Genomic DNA, 12663 nt, shown 5'->3' on the forward strand with positions numbered 1-12663 from the left:
ACGCTGATGCGCTCCCGGAGGGCCGCGTCTTCCCCATCAGAAACCTGCTGCTCCCCCGCCGCCAGACGGGTACTATGGGCATCAAAGCGCTCATTAAAGCCCTCCACAGCCGATTGCAACTTATGCAGGCGATCCTACAGGACTGCCGTTACCATCCGCGATATCTCCTGAGCCCATTCACCCCACTGAGCCGGAGCAGCAGGGGGGGTCGGAGACGCCGCCATCTTAGCCCCAGGCAAAGCCGACTTGTTTCGGGGTCTACGCGGTTTTAACCGGCATGCCAGGTACCCGCTACCTCGCAGGGCTCTTTACTGCTCCCCCGACCCGAAGGGAGGGTCCGGCGTAGGCTGGAGCACCCAAGCCGCGAAATTAAGAGCGTCTAGCAGAGTTTAGGGGACTCGAGGTCGGGGAGCTCAGGAAAGCACGTCTTATCCAGGCAAACTCGTCACGTGACCCCAGCGACACCGATTTCATTGGCAACCTGCCACCGGCTCTGCAGCTTTCCCTCCAGCGGCTCCGAGTCCTGCTCTAAGCCTGCACGTGCATCAGCATAAGCCGTGCTCTCACTGCGTGCCTGCTCCGCTCACAACTCAGGATGGCGGCTGCTGTTCCCGCGGTGCCGAACTGAATTCGACGAGATTCGTGGATTTTCATTGGTTCAACTGAGGCACAATGGACCAATCACAAACGACCTCAGAGGTCCTAAGGCAATTTGTGATTGGCCCATTGTGCTGCAGCAGAACCAATTAAAAAAAAATCCCCGCCCAAAATAGCCCAGTTAGAGAGAAAAAAAAAAATAGCGGAAAAACCCACCTCCTGCCCAAGTCCTTTATTTCTCACCATCGGGCTCAAAAACTAGCCCAATTGGGAGGGAAGACCGCCCAACTGGCAACACTGCAAGGAGGGGCCCAGCTTTCTACAAGTTGAGCCTAAAGTCACGGGGGTTTAAACGTCACTCCTTCTCCGTCCACTGTTTCGAGCACGCTCTTGTCAACACCGCCTCCTCCTCGTTCATTCTCCAACTGGAGCGCGCTTTCGGGCGTAGGGGGCTGTGCTTGTTTCCTCGCGCTCACGCACAGCCCTAACTTTTTTTTTTTCATCACAGCTTGTACACACGATGGTTTCCTTCTTGCTGAGGGCGTGGAGACGCTGGTACACTTTAGGGAGCGTACATAAGTGAGTGTCGCCTCTCAGTTCTCTGTTAACCTCGGCACAGCACAGATGTTGGGTGCGCGGCTGTTTAGCTTTCTCGCGTGATGTCGCTTGCTCAGAGGAAGGACTTTGACCTCTTTGACATGTAATGGAGATGTTTTTCTGCAATTTTGCTTTGTTTTATATGTAGCGTCACAGTTAAGAATGTTAAAAGGCGAAAATCCTGGGTTTCTTTATAGTGTTTACTTTTAACGGTCCAGTATACATTTATCATTACTGAGTTTTCCTGTAGTCTAAAGGTCAAATTTTGAGACGTATCGTCAGTGACTGTCCACATAAAAGAATTAGTAAATAACTTGTAAATTCAGAGTCTGTTTAGTTTAAGTACGTATGCATTTGTGGGTTTGTTGTTTTTAGTTCAATTTGTTTATTGAGTAATGAAGAAATAAGGAACATCATATAATTATAACAGTGTACAGAAGTTTGGCACTATATATATATATAGGTATTGTATAAAATAAAATATCAGATATACATGTGCTATAGAGTAAAGGTATCACATATTAAGGTACAGGCGGAATAGAAGTCACTAATGTAATGTAATATTTAAAGAGATTGTATGTGATCGTCAATGGGTGTCCATATGTTGTGTGCTAAAGTTAAGGGATGAGATCTTCTCTTATCCAAAGCTTGTTGCTCGTATCTCTTATATAAACAAATTGAGTTCCACCAGAAAGTAAAGTTTAATAGGGAAGCAGATTTCCAGTTTTGTAGGACTTGTTGTATGCCAACTGACAACAGTATATCAATCAATTGTGGTTCACTGGAGCAGTTCGTAAAGCAAGGGTGAAGAGAACGGTGATGGGATAATCGCGCGCCAGACGCCAGCGCACCGACAATCCTGCGGAAGACAGAAGCGCGCGGGGGAAAAAATAATTTTTAAAGAGCTCCGACTGGGGGGTTTGGGGTGGCAACCCCCCAACTTTATTGGTTAGTGTTCTCGCTGCCGTTGCGGGAGGGGGGTTGAAACCCCCCACATTATAGAGAAAACGGAACTTTTCCCGAAAAAAAAATCAGAAAAAGTTCCGTTTTCGCTATAATGGAGGTTTCCGAACCCCCCTCCAACAGCAGCGCGAACACTAACCAATAAAGTGTGTGTGTGTGGGGGGGGGGGGTTGCCACTCCAAACCCCCCCCCCCCCCCGTCGGAGCTCTTTAAAAATACTTTTCCCCCCCCCCAAGCGCTTCTGTCTTACGCCGAATTGTCGGCGCTGGATTGTCAGCGCGCTGACGTCTTGCGCTCCACTGTCTATGAACCGAAGAGAAGCATTATAATAATATCGAAAGATATGTCCGCAGTGCAAGTTGTAACAGTTCTTATTAAAGTCCATATTTGAGTCCAAAGGTAAAACTTGGGGACATTCATAAAGCATGTGGGATAAGGTGCCTTGGTTTTTTAAACAATGCCAACATAGATCACCATTTGTCAGATTCTATGTGGTGTCCACACGGCTCGCCACATAAGAAATAATAAGGATTGTGATGTGCTAGCAGAGAGAAGAGGTCTATTCACTTTTGTCCAAAACCTAAACCATTCTTTGTCCGAGAGCTGTATATTAAGTTTTTGTGACCATTTGCGATTGATTTCTATATTAACTATGGGTTGCGTACCTTGAAGCAATTTATAATGGGTTTGTTGTTTTATGTGGGGTAGGGGGAAGACTTAGACAAACTTAGCATAACCAAGGTGGAACTTAGTCTAGGTAGGAGAGAACTTAGCAATGAATGCACTTAGCAGCTGGATAGTGACTAGTAAGGACTGTGAACAAGATCAGGCATAGCTTGAGGTCCCCTTGAGGTAAATCAGAAACAAACCTTCAAGTTTAAGAGGTGTGAGGCGAAGGAAGGAGAGAACAGGATGGAAGGGAGCTTCCTCCTTCCTCTGCCTAGAGGAGTCACTGAAGGGAGAGCTTTTGTCAGCCCTCAGTGAGCTAGGGGGAGTCCAGGAATCCAGTACTGAAATGGGTAGGGAACAGTCCTGTACAGGCGGGAAGCTTTTCCAGCAGACCCCAGAGGCTGGACAGAACGGGCTCAGAGGGGGTAGAAGCAGAGCCGATCCCTCCTGCTAAAGCGGCGACGGGCGGAGGAAGAAGGGACAAGCTGGAGGAAAACTTCCTCCTTCCTCTGCCTGGGGAAGTCGCTGGGGGAAGGATCTTTCAGCAGCCCTCGAAGGGCTGAAGATGAATCCGGCGCTGGAGAAAAAGTCGGAGGAGAAGCGGGCAGTCCACCTAAGGAGACCTTGAGACTTCCTATGACTCCAGTATTGAAACAAACTTTTATGAGGAATATGGAAACTCCTTATTCCATTACAGCTATTCCATCCAAATTGGAATCTCCCTAACGCACTGTACCCTGCAAAGGCTTTGAGAAATCTCAATTATCTCATCAGTCTCTGGTGGTAGAATCTTCATTGAAGAAGGCTCATCTCTCTAAACTTTATGCTGCGGTCCCTCCAGGCAGGGAGGGTCGCACCATGGATAAGTTTGGCTGCAGATTATACCAGAATTCCATGATGGCTAACAGAATTCTTAATTATAATTACATTTTTACAATTTATTTCAATCATTTTTTGAAATTGTTGCCTTCATTTTATCCAGATCTTCCAAGTCCTCGTCTTCAAGAGTTTAAGCAGATCCTCAAAACTCTGTCTCAATTACGACTTTATATTACAAGCCTCAAATGATGCTTTTGAGCTTTCCTCTAGAGAGGAGTGTCCAACCTTTTGGCTTCCCTGGGCCGCATTGGCCGAAAAAATGTTTCTAGGGCCTGCAGCAAGACAGATGAGGGAGCCAGCAAGACGGTAAACACTCGGGGGCAGCAGAGGAAAACACTGCATTGCCCTCGACCGGGGCCACACAAAATACTTCACGGGGCCCCTGCTCTAGAGTCTCTGCCTTTGCAGTAGCCATGCGTCGTCTTGCTTGGCTACGCATTGTTGACATGGATCCCAATTTGCAAGATCGTCTAGCCAACTTACCTTGTCAAGGGAATGAACTTTTTGATGATTCCATTGAAGCTGCTACTAAGCGCCTCTCTGAACATGAGCGCTCTTTTGCTTCCCTTATTCGGCCCAAGCCTAAGACTCCTCCTGCTCGGGCATATAAACAACCTCAGCGTCGTTATCCTCTAAAAACAACACCGGCTTTCTCCAGGCTTCCACCTCGACGTCCTCAGCAACAACAACGTCAGCAGAAAACTTAGACTCCTGCTGCAACTAAACCAGCTCAGTCTTTTTGACATTCCCAGTCTGAGCATTCCAACCTCCCTGCATCAGAATTCTCTTCTGCCCATAGGAGGTCATCTTTCCCATTTTTATTCCCAGTGGGAGATGATCACCTCAGATCTCTGGGTCCTTACCATTCTACGAGAGGGATACTCTCTTTGCTTGCTTCAAGTACCTCCAGATCGCCCTCCAAGAGAGTGTCCTTCCAAATCGTCGCAACTCCCTCTTCTTCTTCAGGAGGCTCAGGCTCTCCTTCGCCTTCGAGCTTTCGAGGAAATTCCTCTCCATCAACAGAACCTTGGTTTTTATTCCCGTTACTTTCTAGTTCCAAAGAAGACGGGGGATTTTCGACCTATTCTAGACCTCGGAGCTCTCAACAAATTTCTGGTCAAAGAGAAGTTTTGGATGCTCTCGTTACCAACCTTATATTCCCTGATGGATCAAGGAGATTGGATGTGCTCGCTGGATCTCAAAGAGGCTTATACTCATATCCCTATTCATCCTGCCTCTCGCTCAGCCTAGGCAGTCCCCTTTTAGCAGACAGGAGGAAAATCTCCTCAATAACCACCAGGGGAGCCAGAGAGAGAAAGCCTACTGCCACCTCAGCTAGGTTTGGGTGTGGTTCCAGTAGACAAAAGCCTATCTTACAGAAGCTAGCTAAGGCAATTGAGGAGCAGTGCTGCAGGAGAGCTTGCTAGTCAAAGCTGCAGGCCCAGGAAGGAGACCTCACGGAGTGGTAGAATGCTGAGGATTCTCAGACTCCAGATCCAGATTCAGAAGGGGAAAACATGGACTTTTCTGAACTAGAGCCACTTCCTGAGCAAGCAGTGGCATGTGTTTTTCCCTTTTTGCTTGGGAAGGAAAAAAAAAGTCAGGTGTTTTGTGTTTTGTTTTATTTTTTGTAGGGGAGCTTACCAGATCCTTTTGTGGAACTTTGTGAGAAAGACTTGTGTGTTGCTAGCAGTGCTACCTTTTCGCTACTATCAAGGGGACTTCTACTTTTGGAGAGTGGGGTTGTTGTTTTTTTTTTTCATTTGCTGTTTGTGTTCTTCACTACCAGCCCTACTGTGATAAGAATTATTGGGGAGTACAAAAGGCTGAGGGGTAGTGTATGCTGTGGGATATTTTGAGGGACTCCTCTTCCCTTATGTTTGCATGGAGAAGAGATGATTGAAGCTACGCAGCAGCCTGTGCCTCCACAGTAGCTCTAAGGAGCGGACACACCTGCCCATAGTAGTAGAAGGCAGGCATTGTGAACAGTGATTGTTTTACTTTATCTGAGATTGAAATTTGTTTGCAATTACCTCAAGAACCTGGTGAAAGAACTGTGTCTAATCTATGGTAGTCCAGGTATTTTGCAGGGCTGTGGCCTTCTTGCCAGCCCAAAGCACTGGGTTGGAGTTTGGACTTAATGTGTGTTTTTTCTTTGAAGAACTGTTTGCTTTTCTGTGAACTGTTTGCTGGGCCTACCTGGGAGCAAGGCAGTCCATAGGAACTGAACTTTTATAATTCTTGTAAAAGCCTGACTGAAGGAATTATAAACTAGGACCATTTTGTTTTTTGGTATGATTTTCTATGGGCCGGATATAATAAACAGAACTTATTTCTTTTGAAAAACCCTGAGCTGTTTGAAAGTGGTTTTGGTGCTGTTTGACTTTGCAGCTCACCTTTCTTACTTGGTCTTGACATTACTTTGCATGAGGGGTTATTCACCTGTTTGAGTGGTTCGCGGCAATTGGCTTTGTCACCCTGCCCAGCACCCTCGCTACCTGGCGGTAGGCTTGGAGGCTGACAAAATACAGTAATGAACTGTCTGTGAACTGATAACATGATACAAACATGTGCAATAAAAAAATATTTCAACTAATACATGCTTTCAAATAAAAATACAATTATTTTCCATTGAGTTCTCAAATATTTTGAATTATGCCCTATACAATGTACTTACCTGTGCAAACTAATGATATAAAAACAAGCTGGTTAGTCACAACTGATATATTTTAAGCAGATTGTATTGGATAAAGCAATGAGTTTCTTACATTTACTTATTTTATTGATTCTAGTCTAAATATCCCTTTTTGGGTTTGTTTTCAAAGTTTCAGTCCTTTTTATGTACCTTCTTTTAAATTATTTTTATATCTTTATTTTGCAGTGTAGACCATTTCTAGTCTGCTGTTTTAGTATATATAATAAACCATATCATTTTGTTTTGTTATCTCTGCAGAGTACTCCGAATCCTGCGTTTCCCTTCCATTCAGCTGCATGCAACCCATACCGCCTTGCAAGCCAGTCAGGAAGATTTTGAGAGAGCAAAAGAGCAGTTGAAAAGCTTAAAAGACCCTGGGAATGATGTGAAGCTGAAGCTCTATGGCTTATTTAAGCAGGTACTTAAAAGGGAACTGGTTACATGGTGCTTCTCTGAGTCGGGCTAGATAGAGGAACAGAAACTTGCACTCATATCTGGTTGTTCTCACTTGGACTTTTAAACATAGAAACAGAGAAAAGTGAAGGCAGATAGACCATATGGTCTATGTAGTCTACCTAACTATGCCCTCTATTATCCCCTCCTATCCCTTTGAGATCCAACGTACATGTCCCAAGCTTTCTTGAATTCAGATACACTTTTTGTCTCCACCATCTACACCAGGAGACTGTTATTCTAAGCATTTACCACCCTCTTCATGAAAAAGTATTTTGTGTGGTTATTTCTGAATCTGTCCCCTTTCATCTTTATCCTTTACCCCCCTCATCCCAGAGTTACCTTTCAATTGAAAGAGACTCTTCTCATGCACATTTATGCCACACAGTTATTTAAATGTCTATATCGTATCTCCCCTCTCCAACCTTTCCTCAAAGTATACATGTTGAGATCTTTAAGTCTGTCCCTTATAACGAAAACCATTATGCCTTATAACGAAAACCATTGACCATTTTAGTAGTCTTCCTCTGGACCAACTCCATCCTGTTTATATTTTTATGAAGGTGCATTCTCCAGAATTATGCACAATATTCTGAGTGAGATACGTTAGATTGTGAGCCCACCGGGACAGATAGGGAAAATGCTTGAGTACCTGATTGTAAAACCGCTTAGATAACCTTGATAGGCGGTATATAAAATCCTAATAAAACTTAAAAAACTTAAAATCTTATACAAGGCCATCAATACCTCCTTTTTCCTACTAGCCATTCCTCTCCCTTTGCGCCCAAGCATTCTTCTAGTTTTTGCCTTCGCCTTTTCAACCTGTTTTTGACTTTGATCATCACATACTGTCAGACCAAAGTTCTGCTCCTCTTTCCTGCACAAAAGATATTCACCCCCTAAACTGTACCGTTCCCTCAGGTTTTTGCAGCCCAAATGTATGGCCTTGCATTTCTTGGCATTAAATTTTAGCTGCCAATTTTCAGACCATTCTTCAAACTTCACTAGGTCCTCCCTCAAGTTATCCACACCATCAGGGGTGTCGGGTCTATTGCAAAGAGGCAAATCTTACCAGACAGCCCTTCAGCAATATCACTTACAAAAATGTTAAAAAGAACAGGCCCAAGAACTGAATTTCACGTACACCACTGGTAACATCCCTTTCCTCAGTATTTTTCCTATTTCTGCTACTACTAATTTCTATAGCACTATAGACATACGCAGCTCTGTATGCGATGCAGATACTTTCTCTGTCCCTAGTGGGTTCATAATCTTAAGTTCTTGTACAATTCCACTCTATTCCTGGACAAGTAGGTTGTGAACTTATTCTCAACAGACAGGTCTATAGGGAGACATAAATATTCAGTTTCTTTAGCTCTTTTCTCAGCACCGCCTCCCAGAGAATCAGTTTTAACTTATAAGCCAGACAGAGGGAACATTTATTTTTCTGTTCATGTTTATTTTTCTTTAATATAAATATTTTTTTCATTCCTTTTGTGCAGTATTTGCCACAGTGTGTCAGTGTTCCCTGCATGGGGATGTCGTGGGCAGGAGATTGCAGACTTTTGGGAAGTCTGCTTCCAGGGGGATCAACTACCTGACAGTACGGCCCCTGGACAGTCTGCTCCTCTGTTCCGTTGCTCAGGGATCCATCCCTTGGGAGTTAGCTCACCCCAGGTTCGCCGCTAGTGGGTGGGTACAGGCTGCATGGCCCCGTGGAGGTGCGACCAGGATCGGAACTGACTTCGTTCCTCCACATATTTTCTTTGGTGCTAGTTTGGTGGTGGTCTCCGGCCATTGGTTTTGACCTGGGGAGAGGGAGGGCAGTCAGAGGAGTCAGTCCAGTGTACAGACTTGAGGCAGAGGATACGGTATGGGCTGTTCCAGCTACCTTTCTTGCAGTCTTTCAGCATAATGGGGCATTCTAAGTAATGAACTGACAGGCCATGTGTTAGAGATTTGGGGGGGTTTCCAAAAGTGGGTTTTGGGCAGTTTGGGAGTGAGCCCTAGTGCCCCCCCCTAAAATCCTGAAATTGCCATATTCTGGTGATTTTCCTAGGCTGTTTTGTTTTGAAAATTGCACAGGAGTTATCTTGGACTTTTTTCCTGATTTGAATTTAAGATTATTTTTTAACCTTCCAAGCATCTTTTTTGAAAAATATAACTACTCAGATGTACTCCTCAGGGCAGGATTCTTGGGCTTCATGCCCCATTTGCAGTAGATAGCTGTCCAGTGAATGGCCATGTTCTATATGTGCTGCAACATGAGGTGGGCAAAATTTCATCGAATTATCATACAGTATAGAGCACTGAAGTGATAAAAATGCTCTAATTTGAAGATATTTGGGTTTGAACACTCGTTTAAGGTTTCCACTTTTTTGGCTCAAAATTTCATTGACCCAGGTTCCGTTGACCTCAGATGGTGGTCCTACAGCCCAGCATGTCCGGGGACACACGAAAAAGTCGAAAGCAGCCCCTAAGGACAGTGTGTCTGCAACCTTCAAAGCACAGCTGCGATTTGGAGTCCGTCCTTGTCAACCCATATCTTAACGATTGGCTCATCAGAGCTCCGTTGGCAGCCAAGGGGTGTTGGGCAGTTCAGAGTTGTTCAGATGCTACAGCAGGTAGGCTAGGTGATCAGCTTCCAAAAGTCATATCGAGCTGATGCAGAACCTGGAGTATCTAGGTGTTTGCTTCAGTACTGGAGTGAACAAGGTGTTCCTGCCTTTGGCACCCAAGTGAAGTTTTGGGGTGTCATCAGGGAGTTGCTTGGCAGTATTTTCAGTTCCTGGGGTCCATGATATAGACGATAGATGTGATTCCTTGGGCTAGTGCCCAAATGTGCCTGTTACAGAACACGAAAGAGACAAAGATGAAACTGCAGATGTGATGTACAAGGCACAAAGTCTTTAATTGGTAAAAATATATTGTAGCAATTCAAGTAATGGTTCTCGTATGTGAAAAGCCAAGACCTGACACATATGAGAACCATTACTTGAATTGCTACATCACATCTGCAGTTTCGTCTTTGTCTTTGTCGTTTGACTTTCCACTGCAGATTTGTGGGATCGTTTTTTGTTTTGTTACAGAACGTGCTCATTTCATATCTGGAGTCCATAGAGGGATCTGCTATACAAGTGCCTCCTCTAGACAGCAGAGGCTCAGGCCAGCATGGCCTGGTGGTTATGGCCCTGGATGCTGACCTGGGGCCTTCCCCTGTGGATCTCCGACCGGGTGATCTTGATGCTAGCCTTTTTGGCTGGGTAGCGGTTTGTCACCACAGTCCGGTACAGGGGCAGTAATCTCGGACAAAATGGAGATGGTCCATCAATCATCTGGAGTTGCAGGCAATTCATCTGGCTCTGTTTCGTGCAAAGTCTTCAGGGGGATGAGCAGTGCGGATCTTCTCTAACAATGCCACAGCGGTGGTTTGCACCAATCAACATGGGGGCGCCAAACGTGCCTCCCTGAGCGTGGAGGCTCAACTGCTCTTTTGCTGGGCGGAGTGCCATCTTCTCCGCAGTTTGTGTAGCTGGCATGGACAACATTCAGGCAGACTATCGCACTCAACAGACTCTGGATCCTGGGAAGTGGTCCCTGCCCCAGAGAGTATTCGACTGCATCGTAGACCGGTCGGGTCTCCCAAAATTCAATCTCGTGGCGTCCGTGCTCAACTGGAAAGTGGATCGCTTCTTCAGCCGCCAACGCGAAAGAGGAAGTGAAGGCTTGGAGGTGCTGGTGCAGCCCTGGCTGCAGGAGGGTCTTCTGTATGTCTTCTCTCCTTGGCCCCTGATCGTCCCGCCTGTTGAGGCGGATTGCATCTCACATGTGTTGGGTGATTCTTGTTGTGCCCAGTTGGCTAAGACGCCCGTAGTACGCCGACCTGGTTTATCTCCAACTATGTCTGGGGCTCAAGCTTCTTTGTTACCCTTGTCTGCTCACACAAGGTCCGATTGTGCTCCAGGATCTGGACCGCTTTGGTCTTACAGCCTGACTCTTGAGCGCAGGGCCCTAGTCAGCAAAGGCTACTTGTCGGTGGTAATTTCTACCCTTCTCCGCAGCAAGCGGAAGTCCACGCTGGCGGCTTACACTATGGTGTGGAGATGTTATCAAGCCTGGTGCATGCAGAGACAAGGAGGATCCTTTGGTTCTGTCCATTCCCAGAATTCTGGAGTTTCTAAAGGACAGGTTGGGAAAAGGGATGGCGGTAGCTTCCCTTAGGGTCCAGCTGGCTGGTTTCTCCTGTCTCGGACCGAAGCCCCTGAGGAGCTCCTTGGCTGGAGACTGAATGCAGACTATCCATAGGGATTCCAAGGTGTATTTCTATTCTGTAGAATTTTCAGTTCATTTGATTCAAGGCCCTTCTTAACATATAACGCTACGACTCCACCGATTCGATCTATCCTATTACTATGCTATAACTTGTACCCTGGTATGACTGTGTCCCATTGGTTATCTTCCTTCCACCAAGTTTAAGATGCCTATTATATCTATCTTTTCATTTAGTGCAGTGGTCTCAAACTCAAACCCTTTGCAGGGCCACATTTTGGGTTTCTAGGTACTTGGAGGGCCTCAGAAAAAATAGTTAATGTCTTATTAAAGAAATGACAATTTTGCATGACATAAAACTCTTTATGGTTTATAAATCTTTCCTTTTGGCTAAGTCTTGATAATAATATTGTAATTTATAACTTAAGAGACATATGATCAAGAACCTGCTTTATTTTACTTTTGTGATTATGGAGGGCCTCAAAATAGTACCTGGCGGGCTGCATGTGGCCCCCGGGCCGCATGTTTGAGACCACTGATTTAGTGCAATATATTCTAACTCTCCCATATTTTCATATGGAAACCCTGAGATCTGTCATTCTGGCGGTTGAGCCGGAGGAATTCTTGACTTCTCTCGATCTTACGGAGGCCTACTTGCATATTTCAATTTGGGCCTCCCATCAGCGGTTCATTCGCTTTGCGATGGCACTATCAGTTTTGTGAGCTTCTTTTGGTCTGGCCACGGCTCCGCAGACATTCACCAAGATTGTTGTGGCTGTGGCGTAAGGAGGACATTCTGATTTATCCCTATCTGGACAACTGGTTGATACAACCAAAGTCTTTTCAGGAGAGCTGCTGAGTTCCTGCAGTCGCTGGGATGGGTGGTCAATCTGTCCAAGAGCCAGTTGGCTTCGTCTCAACAACTTGAATATCTTGGGGTTCTCTTCGACACTGGCTTGGGGAGAGTCTTCCTTCCAGAGGCCCGAGTGGACAAGTTGCAGTCGCATATTCACCTTCTGATGGATTCCCAGTGTCCTCGGGCACAGGATTTTCTCCAGGTCTTGGGGTCGATGGCAGCCTCTCTGGACATGGTTTGGTGGGCCCAGGCTCACATGCGGCCACTTCAGTATTCTCCGCTTCAGCAGAGGTTGCCTCAGTTGCACAATCTGGACTCTCCCGTTCCTCTTCGGGGGGGTTGGTTCGTCACAGTCTCCGTTGGGGGCTACAATTTTCCAATCTGGGGCAGGAAGTGAGTCTGGATCAGCCCCAGTGGACATTGCTGCTCACAGATGCCAGTCTCTCAGCTGGGGAGCTCAGTGTCTCGGTCACTTAGCTCAGGGCAGCTGGTCTCTGGAGGCGTCTTGATTGATCAACGTTATGGAGACCGGAGCCATCCAGTTGATGTTGCTAGCATTCCAGACGTTGCTGACAGGCAAGTCGGTTCGAGTTCTCTCGGACAGCGCCACGACGGTGGCGTACGTCAGTTGTCAGGGGGGAACCAGGAGTCGGGTGGTGCAGGACGCAGCTCTGCTCATGGCCTG

At 46.1% G+C, this 12663-nt stretch overlaps 1 protein-coding gene across 3 annotated transcripts in view; it reads left to right on the top strand.

Moving 5' to 3' along the window:
- The window catches only part of LOC117355774 (enoyl-CoA delta isomerase 2, mitochondrial-like), a 128248-nt gene that overhangs the window by 23255 nt on the left and 92330 nt on the right, over nt 1-12663 (top strand). Inside the window, exons 1-2 of one of the 3 annotated variants that reach the window (XM_033934795.1) lie at nt 901-1176; nt 6659-6818. In XM_033934795.1, the coding sequence (XP_033790686.1) occupies nt 1118-1176; nt 6659-6818 (219 nt within the window). In that variant the 5' untranslated portion in view covers nt 901-1117. Of the gene's footprint in view, nt 1-900; nt 1298-6658; nt 6819-12663 lie in introns of those variants that run through there. The other 2 variants (XM_033934796.1, XM_033934794.1) reach the window with 2 other exon arrangements.

The sequence above is a fragment of the Geotrypetes seraphini genome, chromosome 2 (assembly GCF_902459505.1).
Source record: "Geotrypetes seraphini chromosome 2, aGeoSer1.1, whole genome shotgun sequence".
Classification (NCBI taxonomy): Eukaryota; Metazoa; Chordata; class Amphibia; order Gymnophiona; family Dermophiidae; genus Geotrypetes; species Geotrypetes seraphini.